General features: G+C 42.4%; 1 protein-coding gene across 1 annotated transcript in view; it reads right to left on the bottom strand.

The window, feature by feature from the left end:
• MMRN1 (multimerin 1) overlaps nucleotides 1-17,036 on the bottom strand; it is a 91,738-nt gene that overhangs the window by 60,029 nt on the left and 14,673 nt on the right. Inside the window, exons 2-3 of the mRNA XM_087724104.1 lie at nucleotides 12,566-12,685; nucleotides 3,582-3,688 (exon numbers count right to left, since the gene is read on the bottom strand). Of these exons, the coding sequence (XP_087580230.1) occupies nucleotides 3,582-3,688; nucleotides 12,566-12,685 (227 nt within the window). The remainder of the gene's footprint in view (nucleotides 1-3,581; nucleotides 3,689-12,565; nucleotides 12,686-17,036) is intronic.

Here is a 17,036-nt window from a genome sequence, read left to right as displayed (position 1 = left end):
TTCTTTTCCGCTTTTCAGTAACCAATGATGTATCATTAAAATCAAAAGGCATCTGATGTGTGGACCAACTCCCAGAATTAATTGATTGATTAATTAGTTTGTTTGTTTAATTACTTATTTATAAATATTTATTATTTTTAAACACTGTAGCTGCCCATCTTACCGTAGGTTAATTTCTCACCAGCCTTCCATTGCTGACAATTTCAAGAACTAAGGACTGTTATATCATTTTCCTTTTAATTCCAATAAAAGAAAGCCAAACGATCACATGCTGGCTATACAAATCTCTCCACCAGGTACTAAGCTGGCCAAAATCACACACAGCAATCCTTTTAAATAATATTGATGTACTAGGTTTTATCAAAGAATTCGGTGAATAAATCAAAACTGAAGGCAGAGATATTTGAGGGGCTGCCTCAAGGAAGAGGGGGTCAACTTATTCTCCAAAGCAGGCAAAGGCAGGACAAGAAACAATGCATGGAAACTAAACAAGGAGAGAACTTGCTTAGAACTAAGGAGAAAATGTCCTGGCAGTGAAAACAATTAACCAGTGGAACAACTTGCTTTCAGAAGTTGTGGGTTCTCCATCATTGGAGGCTTTTAAGAAGAGATTGGACAGCCACTTGTCTGAAACGCTATAGGGTCTCCTGCTTGAACAAGGGGTTGGGTTGGACTAGAAGACTTCCAAGGTCCCTTCCAACTTTTTTTTTCTTTAGTTGATCTAGTTTCTTGGATTGTTGCAATTCACAAAAGAAAGAATTTCCAGAGAAATGGCAGAATGATATTATGGGAATACAGTTGTTGTCTACGACAGTCGTCGTAACCTGGTAGCTTCAGAAATCAGTATTTGGCTCTTCACATGAGGATCTTCATCCAAGGCAAGTGCCAGTGTAAGACAAAGACCTTTGCCCCTAATTGTTTAATTTGTTCTGTGGTGTATTGCCAGTTCTCTCCATCCTTCAGCGCTTTTCACTCTCTTGGTATTTGGCTCTATAGCTGTAATACATTGATTCTATTCTTGACCACTGACTAATGGAGTAATTCTATAACAATCACCTTTCTTTGTTATATGTATATTCATCATTCCTTCCAGCTGCTCGGAAACAGCTCACGTAGGTCTCACTTTAACTGCTATGCACACAACTACTTTGCTAGGTAAATTTGCTAGGTATAGGGCAGTGATAGCTAATCTTTTTGTTACTGAGTGCTAGAAGCGTGTGTATGAGCGAGCCACCCTGCACATCTTCTCCCCCCACCCGCCAAGCATGCACATCAGTGGTGGATTTCAAAAATTTTTAGAACCTCTTCTGTAGGTGTGGCCTGCTTTGTGGGAGTGGCTTGCCAGCCATGTGACTGGGTGGGCATGGCCAAAACGTAAAATGTGGTGAAACTCACTTAACAACGCTCTTGCTAAGCAACCAAAATGTTGGTTCAGAAACTCTGGCATTTGAAGCACGCAAGTCTTAAAGCTGTCAACTTACAAGACCCTTGCACCCCTAACACTTTAGAAAAAAAAAAACCAGGAGTGTTCAAACTTGACAGCTTTAAGACTTGTGGACTTCAACTCCCAGAATTCCTCCTCTCGCTCTTCATCTTGATGATGTGGGGACGGGCGGGGGGAGGGAGCTGGAACCGGTTCTAAACGGCACTGTAGATTTGTGGAACCTCTTCTATAGAAGAGGTTAGAACTGGCAGGAAACCACCCCTGATGCACATGTAACCCTCATTCGCCCTTTCCTGCCGTGCATGCACACATGATCGCCCCCCAAGTGCGCCCCCCACATGTGTGGCAGAGACCAGAAAACTAGATGACTGGCGGGAGGCACACGCGCATGCACGGGGCATCTGAACTAGGGTGATTGCTTGCGTGCCTGCAGAGAGGGCTGTGCGTGCCACCTGTGGCACGCGAGCCATAGGTTTGCCATCACAGGTATAAGGGCTACCACAGCTGAAGTGGTGTCTGAATCTAGAAATTTTCCAGGCTAAATGTAATACTCTAATGGTGAACCCTTTTTAGAGCTTTGTTCTGTAATGAATTCGTAATTCGTAATTAATTACGAATAAGGTATGTCTACTTTAGCTCACTCTTAACTGTTGCAAGTTTACTTAGCTGTATAACGGGCAGGGAGAAGATAGATCTCAATCCATAGGTAGATCTCCAAATGAGCGGTAATAGGCCAGCAACGGTTTCTGACTTCCAATACAGGTAGTCCTTGACTTACGACCACAATTCGGCCAAAAATTTATGTTGTTAAACAAGGCATTCATTAAGTGGGTTTTGCCTCATTTTACAATCTTCCTTGCCACATTGGTTAAGTGAATCGCTGCAGTTGATAGATAGTTGATAGAACATTGTTGTTAAGTGAACCCTGCTTTCCCATGGACTTGGCTTGTCTGAAGGTCGCAAAATGGGATCACGTCACACACACACACACACACACACACACACACGGGATACTGCAACCATCACAAATACGAACCAGTTGCCAAGCTTCCACATTTCTGAATCATGTGATCATGGGGATGCTGTAACGGTCGTAAGTGTGAAAATCAGTCATGAGACACTTTTCTCAGTGACGTTGTAACTTTGAACGGTCATTAAACTTACTGTTGTAAGTTGAGGACTACATTTATTTATGTGTCCATGCTTGCGTATGTGTATGCTTGTGTTTGTGTGTGCATATGTGTGTGTGCGTGCCTGCGTGCCAGTAGTGGGTTCCGGATCCCGTTCCAACTGGTACGGTTGGAAGAGGCCCAGAGTCGCCCACATGGACGGAGTGTCGCGCAGGCTTAAAGGACAGGTAAGAAGCTCAGGCGGGTGGGTGGGCCCTCCGAAACACCATACCAGAACAATACTCGGTGCTCCTGGCAGGCTCCGGTACGCCTGTATCGGGGCATATCATCTGCAACCCACCACTGGTACGTGCATGCCTCAAATCACTCCTGCCTTCAGCCTGGACAAGTCTCTGCTGTTTTCTTGGCAATAGTTCAGAAAGATTTGCTACAGACAGACAGGCAGACAGTGATTGTCTCAAAGATTTGGCACTAAGACAGGACTAGGTTTAATAGTAATAACAAAAATTGTTCTTTCTTCCTCTGGAACAGAGGAACTGAAGGCCCAGCAGCCAACACCCATGGGGTGCTTAGATCTGTCCCGCGGGGCTGCTCTGAAAACAGCGGACTGGCCCGTAGTGCCTGTGGTGCTTCAGGAGAACTACATGCGGCCCTCCCAAGCTTCGTTTTCACTGGCAGAGGGTTGCAGGAGGCCGTTGCAGCCAAAAAGGGAGCTCAGGAGCCCGTTTTCTCTGGCAGAGCGCTTGGGCCTCCACAGGCAGCCTCGACACAAGTGACGTCAAAGTGGCCACACCCACCCTGGCCACGCCCACCCAAACTCGCTGAGGCTAAACACAACCCTGATGCGGCCCTCAATGAAATTGAGTTTGACACCCCCCTGCTCTAGAAAGACCTCTGTTGCTAATTCATCAAAATAGCTTTTCTCTTCTGTACCAGTTTGATAGCCAGTCGACTTTGATTATCAGAAAAGGTTGTTGTGGTTATTATCGTTTTAATATCTTCCATACCTGTTGGCTGGCACGTTCCTCCACTGTATCCTGGACAGCACTTCCACTCCAGCGAGGTAACTATCATATGTTTCATCCTGTAAACTTGTTGGGTCCTTGATTGGGAACTGCAAGGTGATTTGAAAAGCAGACATTAGAGGAGGTCAGGGTGAAGGGACATGATATAGGATGATAGATCAGTAATAGGCCACAGGGGGATTCGTTTTGAAGTTTATTGATCGCATCTTGTGGAAGACTACGAGCAAATGCTTTTTGACAGAATCAAGGCATGTCAAAGCTAATAATAATAAACATTTCAGGAGCACAAATGAGCGAGAAGAGGCATTTATTTAAGTATATATGATTGTCTGCTTTGTGAGGAAAATTTTCAGCAATGTCTGAGAAACAGAAATAATTCCCAAGAAAAAGTAAGACATTGCAGAGCAATGAAATGTTGTGCTTATGAACCATGGAATTGGTATCACACTGCAAAAAAACTAATGCTTTTTCCCTCGATGCTCAGAAGTAAACAAGATACCATTTCAAAAAGGAATCCTAGGGACGAGGGCCAAAAAAATCGCCCTCTGATCACTTTCTGATCACTTCAGATCAAAAAGGCCCTGTTTGTTAAGACACAGAGATTCTAGTCATCACAAGAATGTAAAAAAAGGCATTCAACTTTTAGACCCTAAAAAATAACTCAGTATTTTTGCATGTTGTACAAAGTTGTAAACTTAGAATTTTGCTATACTCGATTTCATGAGGTTCGCATCAAGGTTGTGTTTGACTTGGAGGCCGTGTGTGTGTGTGTGTGTGTGTGTGTGTGTGTGTGTGTGTGTGTGTGTTTATGTGTCTGTGTGTGTGTGTCAGGGATGGGTTCTGCTGGTTTGCTGGTGGGTGTACTTTGCGCATGCGCTGGATGCACGCATGCACAGTTCAATGGAAATTGTTCTGTGCATGAGCAGAACTAGAAAAGAAAGATGGCGATGGTGACAACCGGGGAACCAGTTTGGGGGCATGGCCAGCCTGGGTCACCACTTCTGCAACCCAGGCTGCCATACCACTACCAGTTTGGCCGAACCGGACCGAACCGGTAGGACCCCACCTCTGTGTGTGTGTGTGTGTGTGTGTGTGAGAGAGAGAGAGAGAGAGAGAGAGAGAGAGAGAGAGAGAGAGACAGAGACAGAGACAGAGACAGAGACAGAGACAGAGACAGAGACAGAGACAGAGACACCAGGGAGTTTTTTCTGGAAGCCACAATGAGTGGCTAGGACTGGTAACTGTGTTACCTTTTATGAAATATACAAGATCAAAACAGACCCTTCCAGAAGAAGGGGGTCCATTTAATAGGAAAGAGTGATAATTACAGCATAATACAAAAATAGCTTTCCATGAGAAGAGGATGATACACTAAAAAGCAAATTATATCAAATGTAATCTTATTTATAGCCTTTACACTTGAGATTTCTATTTGAATTTTCATTACTTACACTGAAGGCAAGGAGTGCAGTAGGCTAAGAGCAAAACTGAATAAATATCCTTTTTTCCCCCCCAGAAGTTAAAATTATGCCTTCGGTTTCAGCATGACTATGAATAAGATGCAATGCAAATGTGTGTAATTAAGAGCATGAAATCTGGTTCCGAAATACTCATGTCCACTCAAACTTTCTGCTCAAGTGAATCCCTAGAAACCTTTTCGGGTTGCTAGAGTAACATTTAATTAGCGGGGAGATTTTTGCAACCAAATTGCCTTCTGGGATTTGCTCACATTTACATCTTCTTTTTTATCATTGCGACCTACTTGGGATGATTTTGGATTTTGCAGTCAAGCAACAACCTACGCATAGTTGGCCATGCATTTGGGATTACTCTGAAAGTCAAGATTCCATCATCATAAGGTTCTAGATAGTATGGGTGATTCTGAATACCGTATTTTTGGAGTATAAGACACACCTTTTTCCCTCAAAAAAGAGGCTGAAAATCTGGGTGCTCTTTATACGCTGAATACAGCATTTTTTTGCCTCCTGAAACCCCGCCCCTTCACCTAAATAGCCATGCAGAGCCTTTAGGAGGCTTTCAGATAGCTCCTTGGGGCTGGGAGGGCAGAAATGAGCAAAAAAACGGGCTGGTTTTTGCTCAATTCCCCCTGCCCCTCCGAAGCACTCTACAAGTCTCCTAAGGGCTATTCATGGCCTTTTTTGTGGGGGAGGGAAATGGCCTGTTTTCATGAAACATGACCATTTTTGGGAGGTCTACAGTGTGCAAAACCTTTTTTTAAAATTTGTCTCTTCAAAACCTTGGCGCGTCTTATACTCCGGTGTGTCTTATACTCTGAAAAATATGGTACACTCCGCGCAATGAACAAAGTGCTTAGTTTAAATTAATAGCAAATTAATAGCAATAGCACTTAGACTTAGATACCTCATCACAGTCCTTTACAGCCCTCTCTAAGCGGTTGACAGAGTCAGCCTATTGTCCCCAACAATCATTTTACCTATCTCGGAAGCAATAGCAATAGCAGTTAGACTTATATACCGCTTCATAGGGCTTTCAGCCCTCTCTAAGCGGTTTACAGAGTCAGCATATTGCCCCCAACAATCCGGGTCCTCATTTTACCCACCTCAGAAGGATGGAAGGCTGAGTCAACCCTGAGCCAGTGAGATTTGAACAGCCGAACTGCAGAACTGCAGTCAGCTGAAGTAGCCTGCAGTGCTGCATTTAACCACTGCACCACCTCGGCTCTCCACTGCGCCACCTCGGCTGACTCAGCATGAAAGGCTGAGTCAACCTTGAGCCTGGTGAGATTTGAACTGCCAATTGCAGGCAGATAGCAATCAGCAGAAGTAGCCTGCAGTATTGCACTCTAACCACTGCACCACTGTTGTTCGTAATACTTCAAACAGAAAAAATCAAGGAGTTTTTATGATCAAGGACCCTCACTTTTTTTCTCCACATTGTCTGGCTATGTGTAGAAGAGCCATGCACGAAGATGGCAGACTTCTATTCCCGCAACTAAAGAACAGATTATTGCAGCAAGAAACAAAGGATGCCTTGGAAAGTAAAGTGCTGGAAAAGGAATAGTCAGGATTTTATACGTTAACAAACAGTGAGTGGACATTTTTGCTAGTGTAGAGGAGAGATTTTCAGAAATAGAAATGCCATCTTCTGTTTTTAAGGCCTTTTATGTAGAACAAGGCTGAAGATGAGTTGCAAACATCTGCCTTGCTCCCTCTCTTAAGGATTTTTTTTAATTATTTCATTTATTTATTTACTTTTAAGAATTGAAGCTGTAGGACAGGGGTGTCAAACTTGATTTCATTAAGGGCTGCATCAGGGTTGTGCTTGACCTCGGGGGGAGGGGCAGAGAGGAGCGTGGCTAGGATGGGCATGGCCAGCTCAATGTCACTCATTGAGGCTCCATTTTCAGCCGTGATGGCCTCCTGCAGCCCTCTACCAGGGAAAACAGAACCCAGGGAGGCCATGGATGACCCACCCGGGCTCCGTTTTCAGCCACAATGACCTCCTGCAGCCCTTTGCCAGAGGAAACGGGGCTTGAGGAGACTCCGCACAGCCCACCCTGGCTCCATTTTTGCTGGGAGAGGCACCATGGCCTGGTCCTTCACTGTTTCCAGGGTGGGCCTGCAGGCCAGATTTAAGCACCCTGTGGGACAGATCCAGCCTTGAGTTTGACACCCCTGCTGTAGGAGAATGACAGGCATGGGGGCAGAGTCAAGAGAGGAATTAGCCTGGAATCAATAGGTGCCCACAAGCAGTCTTACATTAACTCTTATCTAGTGCCAATTTAGCATTAGATTCCTGTGTCTAGGCATGAGCAATAACTCAGCTTAACTGGAATTTAATGTGTGGCCCTGATTCTTCGCTGCTCACAAACGCATTTATGCTACATAGCAAAGCAACACTCTCAGTATTATATTTTTTTATAAGAAGGCACCATAACAGAGGTGGGTTCCTACCGGTTCGGTCCGGTTCGTCCGAGTAGATAGTAACTCGGCTGGACACACCCCTGAACCGGTTCTATGCTTGGCGGTGCCATCTTGATTTTCTGTTCTGCACATGCGCAGAACAATCTTCATTGGAAAAATGTATTTTTTTCCCTTTTCGAATGTTGTGCGCATGCACAGATCTTTTAAGCTGCAAATGCGCATGCACACAGATTTGTGTGTGTGCCAAACTGGTAGTAATGCAGGGATCCACCCCTGCACCATAACCATTCCTGGGATAGATGTCTACTTATATTCCCCCAACAACATAACAAGGAAGAAAATGTGATAAGAGTGGTAGAGAGAGCGAAAGTCACCATTTGCCTTCTGGTCATGGATAAATGCTTTTGTGCACAAAGTAAATTGTGAAAATACCTATGAAATATTCCCAAAATTCTTAAACTGCTTAAACTGCCTAGACCTTTGGTGGGGAGAAAGGTAAGTCCTAAAAGTCAGCATGTTCATGATTTTATTTTAATATCCTGCTTTTCTTGAGGGTATAGAATCTGTCTGTTTAAATAGTTGCTTTTCTTTGTCCCCCATAGAATTTGTATCTTGTAAGAATATAAGCAACCATTGTGAAACAAATTACTGTGTGGTGACTGGAGAAAATGCTAATATTGGCTAAAGGAAGAACGTTATGAATTCCAGGCACATTTTGATGCTAATACTCATGTCCTCAATACACTTCAGCATTTCAGAAGGTTTTTCCCTGATCATCATTTAAATCCCTTTCACATATATTCAAGTTATTTAAGACTAAGAAATGTGTTTGGATTGCCATGGACTATTAATCAATTGTCTTCAGCTCCTTACATGAATATCTGAGCTAAAACTAAGACTGCAGCCTGACCTGATTCAAAACAGAAACGGTTTGAGGAAAACAAGTCCATGCATATTTCAATTGCTGAATGACTATGTAATTAAATTTGCTGTTGATCTTGGATGAAGGGTATTTGAGGCACAGCAACAAAGATATGAACACCGGAATGGGTTTGAGTTTTATAAAAGGAGATGGATTACATTTTTTTTAATAAAAAAAAAATTGCTCCTAGAATTTAATCGTACGTTATAGATATGCCAGGCTGCCACCTAGTGGAAAATGGACCAAATAGGTTTGAAGATCCTGGGAAATCTGATATATATATACATTTGGAGAATTAAAACAAATATTTCCCAAACTAGTATTAGATTGAGGAAAACTGAATGAAAACACTGCTCCTTTTAATAGGTTTGAGAATTACCAAATGCTTGGGTAAGGAAGGCAAATAATCATCCATTTCAACTTCAGGAAATTCTCCAAGCAGAAATTTTTTATTTTTAAGCTGTTGAAATCTTAAAAATCTAGCATCCAACACATAGGTAGAGATAGGCAAATCAGTTTTGTTTCTAGAATTCTTTTTTTTTCTTAAGTCTCTTCTATCTCATTTATGATTTAGATTTATCTTTTAATGTGTGAGAATCAGAGGTGGTATTCAGCCGATTCAGATTGGCTCGCCCCAACCAGTAGCATAAATTGTGGGTGGTGTGAGAGTTGTTGGGGAAAATTTAGGCAGCGCAAAAGCTCATCGGTAAGCTTTCTCAATGAATAATGAAAGCTTAATAATGAATAACAAAGTTGACGATTCATATCTGTATTCACGAAGATCAGCTAAAAAGCATCCTTAATCACGAGTTGCCAATATGTAGCCTGGGTACCACAAATAATCTAGACAGCAAAAAATTGTGTCGCTTCTGAACACAGAGGAGGTGAACGCCCCTCTGTTCTGTTTAGTTCTGATTATATTTACAAGCTTTCTTAGTCCAGAAAAGCTTGTCAGTTTAGATTACTGTACAAGAGCTGGATGAAAAATAGATGAAATTCGGAGGGGCTACAAACTCATTGACTATGGATGCCTGTAAAATCTCATTGTATTTGTCAACCAGCCATTCCAAAACTGAGGCACACACGATCTTGCCTTAGTCCAATCATTGGATCAGAAGCGAATTCAGTCTTGTCTGAAAACAGATTTCACCTATAGATGTTACATAACCTAATAGTGTTGCACACCTTCATGCTTGTGTTGTCTTTTCTAACACACACACGTTTTCACAGACATGCTGGTTTGGTACACTGAAATCGGGGAAGCAGTTTGCGGAGTCAAAAGCAATAAACACGTATGATAAAAACTGGAGGGGTTGATTAAGTAAAGCATAGCGACAGAATTACCTCAGCTGCAAAGCACAGTTTTAAACAGGAAATATCCATTGGCAAGGCAGGAAAACAGCACATGTAATATTCAGTGGAAAATGCTGAATATGGGTCAAAAACCTAAATCCTTTAATAGTTTGTTTAGTTAAGTTCACTCTCTTTTCTTTAAAGGCAGCCCTAGATATCCCTCATGTTATTCTGGCTAGTGTTTAGCATCTTTCATAGGTAAACTGAGGTTTGTTTCTTGGAGTGATTGATAGAATGTCTCTCTTTCTTTCTTAATTAATCAGCTATCTATGCAGACAATGGCTAATGTGTCCAGGCAATCTACAAATAAAGGGCACAAGGATAAGGAAAATCTGACTGACCCTGAGAGTCTAACTTCTTGTAGTTGGCTAACTTTATGATTAAAGGTTTAAGGTGGTGCTATATTGACACTATTAATTATAATGCAGGAATGCCAGAATAACTAGATACAGAGACAGGTTTTTCACGTTGTGCTATCACTGCTGAATAGGTAATTCCTACAGTGCTGTCTCATGTCTATGGATATTTACCCATCTAGTACAGATTAGTGGTGGGTTCTGGATCCCGTTGCCAACTGGTAAGGTGCAACGGGGCCCGGCATCCACCACATGAACGTGCACAGCACGCGCATGGGTCCTTACCTCCTGCGACACGGCGCGACGCTCCAGCTGCTCGACAGAGCGTTGCACAGATGCCATACGCTCCGTGCATGGGTGGGTGGGCCCTCCGGAGCACCGTACCGGAACGGTACCCGGTGCTCCCGGCAGGCACCAGTACGCCCATACCGGGGCGTACCACCTGCAACCCACCACTGGTATGGATGTATTACTATTATCCTTCTCATCTTTTCTACTACCTTGTCCTACTGGTATCTTATGATTAAATTTACTTTGTTGTTTGTATGTATATTGAGAGTTTATGCACCAGAGACAAATTCCTTAGTTGTCCAATCACACTTGGCCAATAAAGAATGTTCCGTTCAGTTCTCTATTCTGTTCTGTCCTGTCCTGTCCTATCCTATCCTATTCTTAGAAGCACTTAAATCAAGCTATGCAGGTATCATGTTCCAAAAACTAAACGCAAGAGAAGTAAGAGTAGTCCATCAACTACTGGTTTGTAGTCCTTAACACCTAAAATGAAAAAGCAAGACTATAGGAAAAACTGGTTCATTCCACTAGCTCCTTGCTTTTCTTCTACAATTCCACCTAGTGGTGGGTTCCAGATCCCGCTGCAACTGGTACAGTGCAACAGGGCCAGGCGCCCAACAGATGAACAAATGCAGTGCGCACGCACATGCATGCAGCCTGCGAATGTGTACTTACCACCCACGATGCTCCGCTACACCTCCATGACGCTCCAGCTGCTTGGTAGAGCGTCGTGCAGGTGCCATATGCTCCATGCGTGGCGCAGAAGCCCCCAAAACTTCAAATACCGGTAAGAGTACAGGCGGGCGGGTGGGCCCTCCAGAGCACCGTACAGAAACGGTATGTGGTACTCCCAGCAGACACCAGTACACCCACTGATGGGGCGTACCAGTCATAACCCACCAGTGATTCCAACACACAAAGACACACACATCAATACAAAAAACACTGGAAATTAAAACAGGAAAACTGAAAGTATAGTACATATTATCCAGCTAGAACATTTAAAGGGAACAATGAACATTTTACTATGTTCTGTAGTTATTTTAAGGGATATAAGTATGAGTTGAACAAATAATCCATTATTTCACAGAGCAAATGTTTATGAAAATGACTGTAGCATCACTATTACATGTTTTGGTCAGAGGTGGGTTCTTGCCAGTTTGGACTGGTTCGGCCATAGTGGTTTGCTGGCCTGGGTCGCCAAACCAGTTCCCTAGTCGGTGCGGCATGGTTTTTTTCTCTGGCATGGGCAGACCTATTTATGAGCAACTGCGCAATGCGCATGAGCGAAGTGAGTGCATGTGCACAAAATTGCACGTACACTGAATCGGCAGTAATGCCAGCAGCAACCCACCCCTGGTTTGGGGGATATAGTCTTCTTGTGGAATTAAGTTAATTATTAGAATCCAGTGGCACATATCTTGGAAAAACAAAACTAAGTTATAAACTAATAATGTAAAGATATTGAACAGTGAGTTGTAGTTGTTGTTGTTGCTGTTTTGTATAAGAACAGGAAGAATCATGTACCTTCCATGCAGAAAGTCCAACGTTCACCCCTCAACATCTCCAGCTAGCATTAAAAACAATACTTTCTTATAAGAGCCGAGGTGGCGCAATGGTTAGGGTGCAGTACTGCAGGCCACTTCAGCTGACTGTTATCTGCAGTTCAGAGGTTCTAATCTCACCGGCTCAAGGTTGACTCAGCCTTCCATCCTTCTGAGGTGGGTGAAATGAGGACCCAGACTGTGGGGGCGATATGCTGACTCTGTAAACCGCTTAGAGAGGGCTGAAAGCCCTATGAAGCGGTATGTAAGTCTAACTGCTATTGCTATTATCTGGAATTTTGGATAGTTTTTCCCAATTACTAGATTGAAGTAGGTGGAAGGTTGATATGTAACTGTATTCTGTGTTCCACCATTGAGAAAACTTTAATTTTTCCAGAATCTTTAGCAGAAAGATCATTTAATATTATTTTCCTTCATCCCATCCTTGGATGGAGTATTCTGTATATTTCAAGTTCTCTCTTCCTATAGATTGGCCTACGAGGATTGAATATTTCTAAGCAGTTTTCACAGTCTTCATTAATGTAGCTAATCATCATTTAAAAAGCACCTGAGTGATATAAATCCCATTACATACCTTGTTCCACAGGATCCCGTAATCCAAGTGCACGGCTTGGCTCTCCCAGAGCTGTAGCTTTGTACATTGTCAACCACAATCGTGGGTTGAAGCCTTGTGTGAACGTAGGCACACCAGTTCCTAGGCAAATAGAAGGAGAAATAAGATTTATTATAGAACTGATAACATAAATGAAAATTCTGATGGGCATCTGGGGAAAAAAAACACTATGTTAAGAGGTAGGATGATGCAGATGGCAGAATTTGGATCCATTGTATTAGATTACTGTTCTGACCCACTCCTGCGTCCAGTAACAAATGCCGAGACAAGCTTAACTGGAATTTCACAGCACTTTAATTAACAGGGAACATAAACTTCGGTGGCTGAAAGCCAAAGCATAAACAAACAGATAAGAACCTTGGCAGCAACTCAGACTTTGACATAGACAGATAACAGCTTCTCCAGCATTATGAATGAAGTTGAATCCTGCAAATCAGACTCCTCCCCGAGTCCCTCCTTAAATACAATCTTGAGTGGAGCCTAATTATAACCAGCTGAGTCCAATTATCTTTTGTAACTGCGTAGCTGTTTTCTCCATCGATCTGCCCGGCGTTCCCTGGCATCCAGGACCACCTCCCTTGTCTCCTCATCACTACTCCAAGGCCTGACGTCATGAGCACACTCCTTTTGGCTCTCACTGCTGCTCCATGCCTCAGGCGCCTCCTGGTGGCCAACCAGCCTCTCTGCGCCATGCTTGGAGTCGGAACCCTGTCCAGGGTCCTCCACCTCTTCCAGAGCCAACTCATAAGACTGTCAGAGTCTGTTTGCAGCTCCAACAGCTCCTGCTGGCCCACAACAGATTACTATCCATAGGATATATATCTATGGAGACTCTCAGTCATCCAGATCATGGTTGTCCCAAATGTGTTTTTCAAAAGGTAATTGGACTTGTTTTTGCTTGAAGATGTTTCACTTCTCATCCAAAAAGCTTCTTCAGTTCACAATTAATCCAAATTAATCTTTTGGAACCCAAGTCACAGGACTTGATGCATGGTACTCCCTTGTCCAATATTTTCCCACAATGGCAGTGAGGTAGGCTGAATTAAGGGAGACCTAACAGCCTTTCATGGCTGAAGATGGCTTCAAAAACTAGTTTTTAGTGATCCTAATCCAGTCACTGCTGCACCATTATTTGAGTTGCAAAGTCATGTAAGAGATGACCAGACTGAGTCAGAGGGAGGGGTCCATAGCATCACCAATTATGAATCCATTCATGCCTACAAATCCAGTCCACCTTGAATTTCTTATCTACTGCCAAATTGCTTTGACTGTTAGTAGTTCAGATTCTTCTAGAGAGCTTAAGCTTGCAATAAATCTTTATATCCATTTGAACTGCCTGGGTCTCCTGATTTCCCTAGCATTTGACAGTCACTTTGTTAAACTTCCTCCTCCTATTTTCCCTACTACAACAATTCTATAAGGTGAGTTGGGCTCAGAGACAGTGACTGGCCTAAAGTCACTTTCATGCCTTAGGCATGACTAGAACTCATGGTGTGTGTGTGTGTGTGTGTGTGTGTGTGTGTGTTTGTGTGTTCCAGCATAACTTTGGAAGCCTTGAGCAATTTTAACCAAACTGGGTACACAGATGACTTACACTTTGGAAACAAATACTGTGGGGTAAGACACGCCTAACACCCGTTGGGGGGTGGGGGGGGTGTTCTGTTACAATGCAACATGTTGTGCCTTAAAATGGCTTCTACTGTACTGCTGTAAAATGACTTCTACTGTACAGTGCAGTGGAGTTGCCATGGTAATGGCTTCACAGTACTCCACAAGGAGGCTCCCTCTGATAAAGGGGAAAATTCAACATTAGAAATTACGTTTGGTTTGGACATTCCCCCACCCCTATAAATAAATACCTGGGTTATCAGCTTATATTATAGTTATAATATAAACATAAAGATTGAACTGGATAATATCCAGTAAGACAATATCTGCATAAACTTCACAGTGGAGGAAAGAGCCAAGGGAAAATGACTTTTCCTTCTTCATGACCTTTTTCCTGACTTTCTACTAAATTATTTTTAACTATAAAGAGGAAAAGCTGGGGAAAATGTTTGTGTGTGTTGTTTTCCCCATGGGAAAAATAATTCTTGTATGCCTCCTTGCTTTAGCCTATAGCTAACTCTGACTTTACTCTGAGAATGCACATCTTATCCCCTCTAAAACATGGACATTGAGACAGCCCACTGAATTTAGGACTACATCCAAAGAATTATTGGAGTCTCCAAGAAAGTAAATTTAAATTTAAAATATAAGCACTCAGTTGTGTCTGGGTTAATCTTAAATTGTTCCTTTCCTCCAGCCCATGAGTGATATCAAAATCCAGTTTAGAACTTTAGAGCAGTTTTCTTGAATGAAGAGTACCAGGTATGTGATAAGTAAAAATTAGATAGCTTAATCCCTGTAATGTCTAAGGTTGCAAATGTGATTCAGTTTAATGTCTAAGGCTGCAAATGTGATTCGGTTTATGTTGCATAAATTCTCAATATCGATCACCAGATGGCAACCTTTCCCAAGGCACATTTCCAAGACTTTTCATCGGCTAGCAAAGAGATAGACCAAGATAATGTACACTCTTTCTGTAAATTTTTCTTGAGTTGCCCAGTTTCTAAATCCTAGTATTTGAGAATGTAATCTGTTAGCCATTAGTTGGTATCCAACACTCCATGGGTTCATAGTACATAGAGAAGAATGAGGAAGCCTGTGTGATGATGTCAAGATAGAAATCCTGTAAAATCGGAATGCAAATACATAAGGATAATATTTGTGTCATGGAGTTACTGCACATATGTTGTATTTGTGCTGATAAATATAAATTCCTCCCATAATTGGGGCATACCAGGGGTTATGACACTAAATATATATATTGGTTCAAATCCCAGTAAGGGTATGGCTAGCTGATGAGAGCTAAATAGCTTGAAATAGATCTATACTAGTCTCCCTTTATTTATTTATCAGCACAAATATAACACACACACACACACACACACACACACACACACACATATACACAGGAGAAGGAAGGAGTATTATGCATTCCACTGTTTTGTGTTATTTGTCAAAATAATAAAGGCAGGATATAGGCAAGCAAGAAAGCAAAGCGAGTAAGGAAAAAACAGAAGATATTCGCAGAACCCTCAAATTTCCAGACCTCTGGCAGAGGATCTGAGATTGAAAAGAGTCTACTCTATAAAAATTTCTCTGTTTAAATTTCTAATACAGGTAGTCCTCAACTTGCGACCATACTTGAACCCAAACGTTATGTTGCAAAACAAGGGCACTTTGTTACGTGAGGTTTCCCCCATTGTATGACCTTTCTTGCCCCAATTGTTAAGGGATTCCCTGCAGTTTTTAAATTAGGAACACGGTCGTTAAGTGAAGCTAGTTTCTCTATTGACTTTGCTTGCCAGAAGGCAACAAATGCGGACCACAAAGGGGGACCCTGCATATGTGTGAATCGGTAGCCAAATATCTGAAATTCTGATCACGTGGCTAAGGGGATGCTGCAATGGTCCTAAAGTGTGAAAAAATGGTCACAAATCACTTTTTCCAGTGACGTAACTTTGAACGGTCACTAAATGAACTGTTGTAATTGGAGGACTACCTATACATAATTCCACTGATACATAGAAATCACCTATGCTTCTTTTGAGCTCTTCAGCCATTTTTAACGTAATGCCCTTTCCTTTAAGAAATGCTGATCTAGAGAGTTCTAAGGAATAGGTAAATTTAAAGGTTCCCCTTGCATATATGTGCTAGTCATTCCCAACTCTAGGGGGCGGTGCTGATCTCCATTTCAAAGCCGAAGAACCAGCACTGTCCGAAGACGTCTCCATGGTCATATGGCTAGCATGACTAAATGCCCTAGGCGCATTGAACGCTGTTACCTTCCCACCAAAGGTGGTTCCTATTTTTCTACTTGCATTTTTTTACCTGCTTTCGAACTGCTAGGTTGGCAGAAGCTGGGACAAGTCACAGGAGCTCACTCAGTTATGCGGCGCTAGGGATTCGAACCACCAAACTACCGACCTTTCTGATCGACAAGCTCAGCGTCTTAGCCATTGAGCCACTGAGTCCCTTTTATTTTCCTTTATTCCTTTTCTAGGGAATATTGACTTCTAATTTATTCAGAAGGCCAAATGCGAATCAAAACAGAAATGAAAGTTTCTTCATGACGTTTTGCTCAATGTTAACCCTCTTTCGGTCAGTGTCAGTTCCCACATCCCTTCATAGAATTGATTCATAAATCAATTGTTTTCCACTGCGCAGCCAATAATAAAAAAAAAAAGGAAATTAAATTCCAATGCCTCAGACGCTCAACCTTTTATGTATCCTGGGGGGCAACAGACAATAATACCATTAATCATTTAAAAGAGTGTTAACATAAGGTTCAAAATTTCCTTCCAAAATGTTCGGCACATCCTGAATT

This window comes from Thamnophis sirtalis, unplaced genomic scaffold, assembly GCF_051295495.1.
Source record: "Thamnophis sirtalis isolate CommonGarterSnake01/CBP01778 unplaced genomic scaffold, rThaSir2_p1.2 scaffold_10, whole genome shotgun sequence".
In the NCBI taxonomy this organism is placed as follows: Eukaryota; Metazoa; Chordata; class Lepidosauria; order Squamata; family Natricidae; genus Thamnophis; species Thamnophis sirtalis.
The sequence above is the reverse complement of the archived record's forward strand: the minus strand, read 5'-3'. Positions and strand labels throughout refer to the sequence as shown.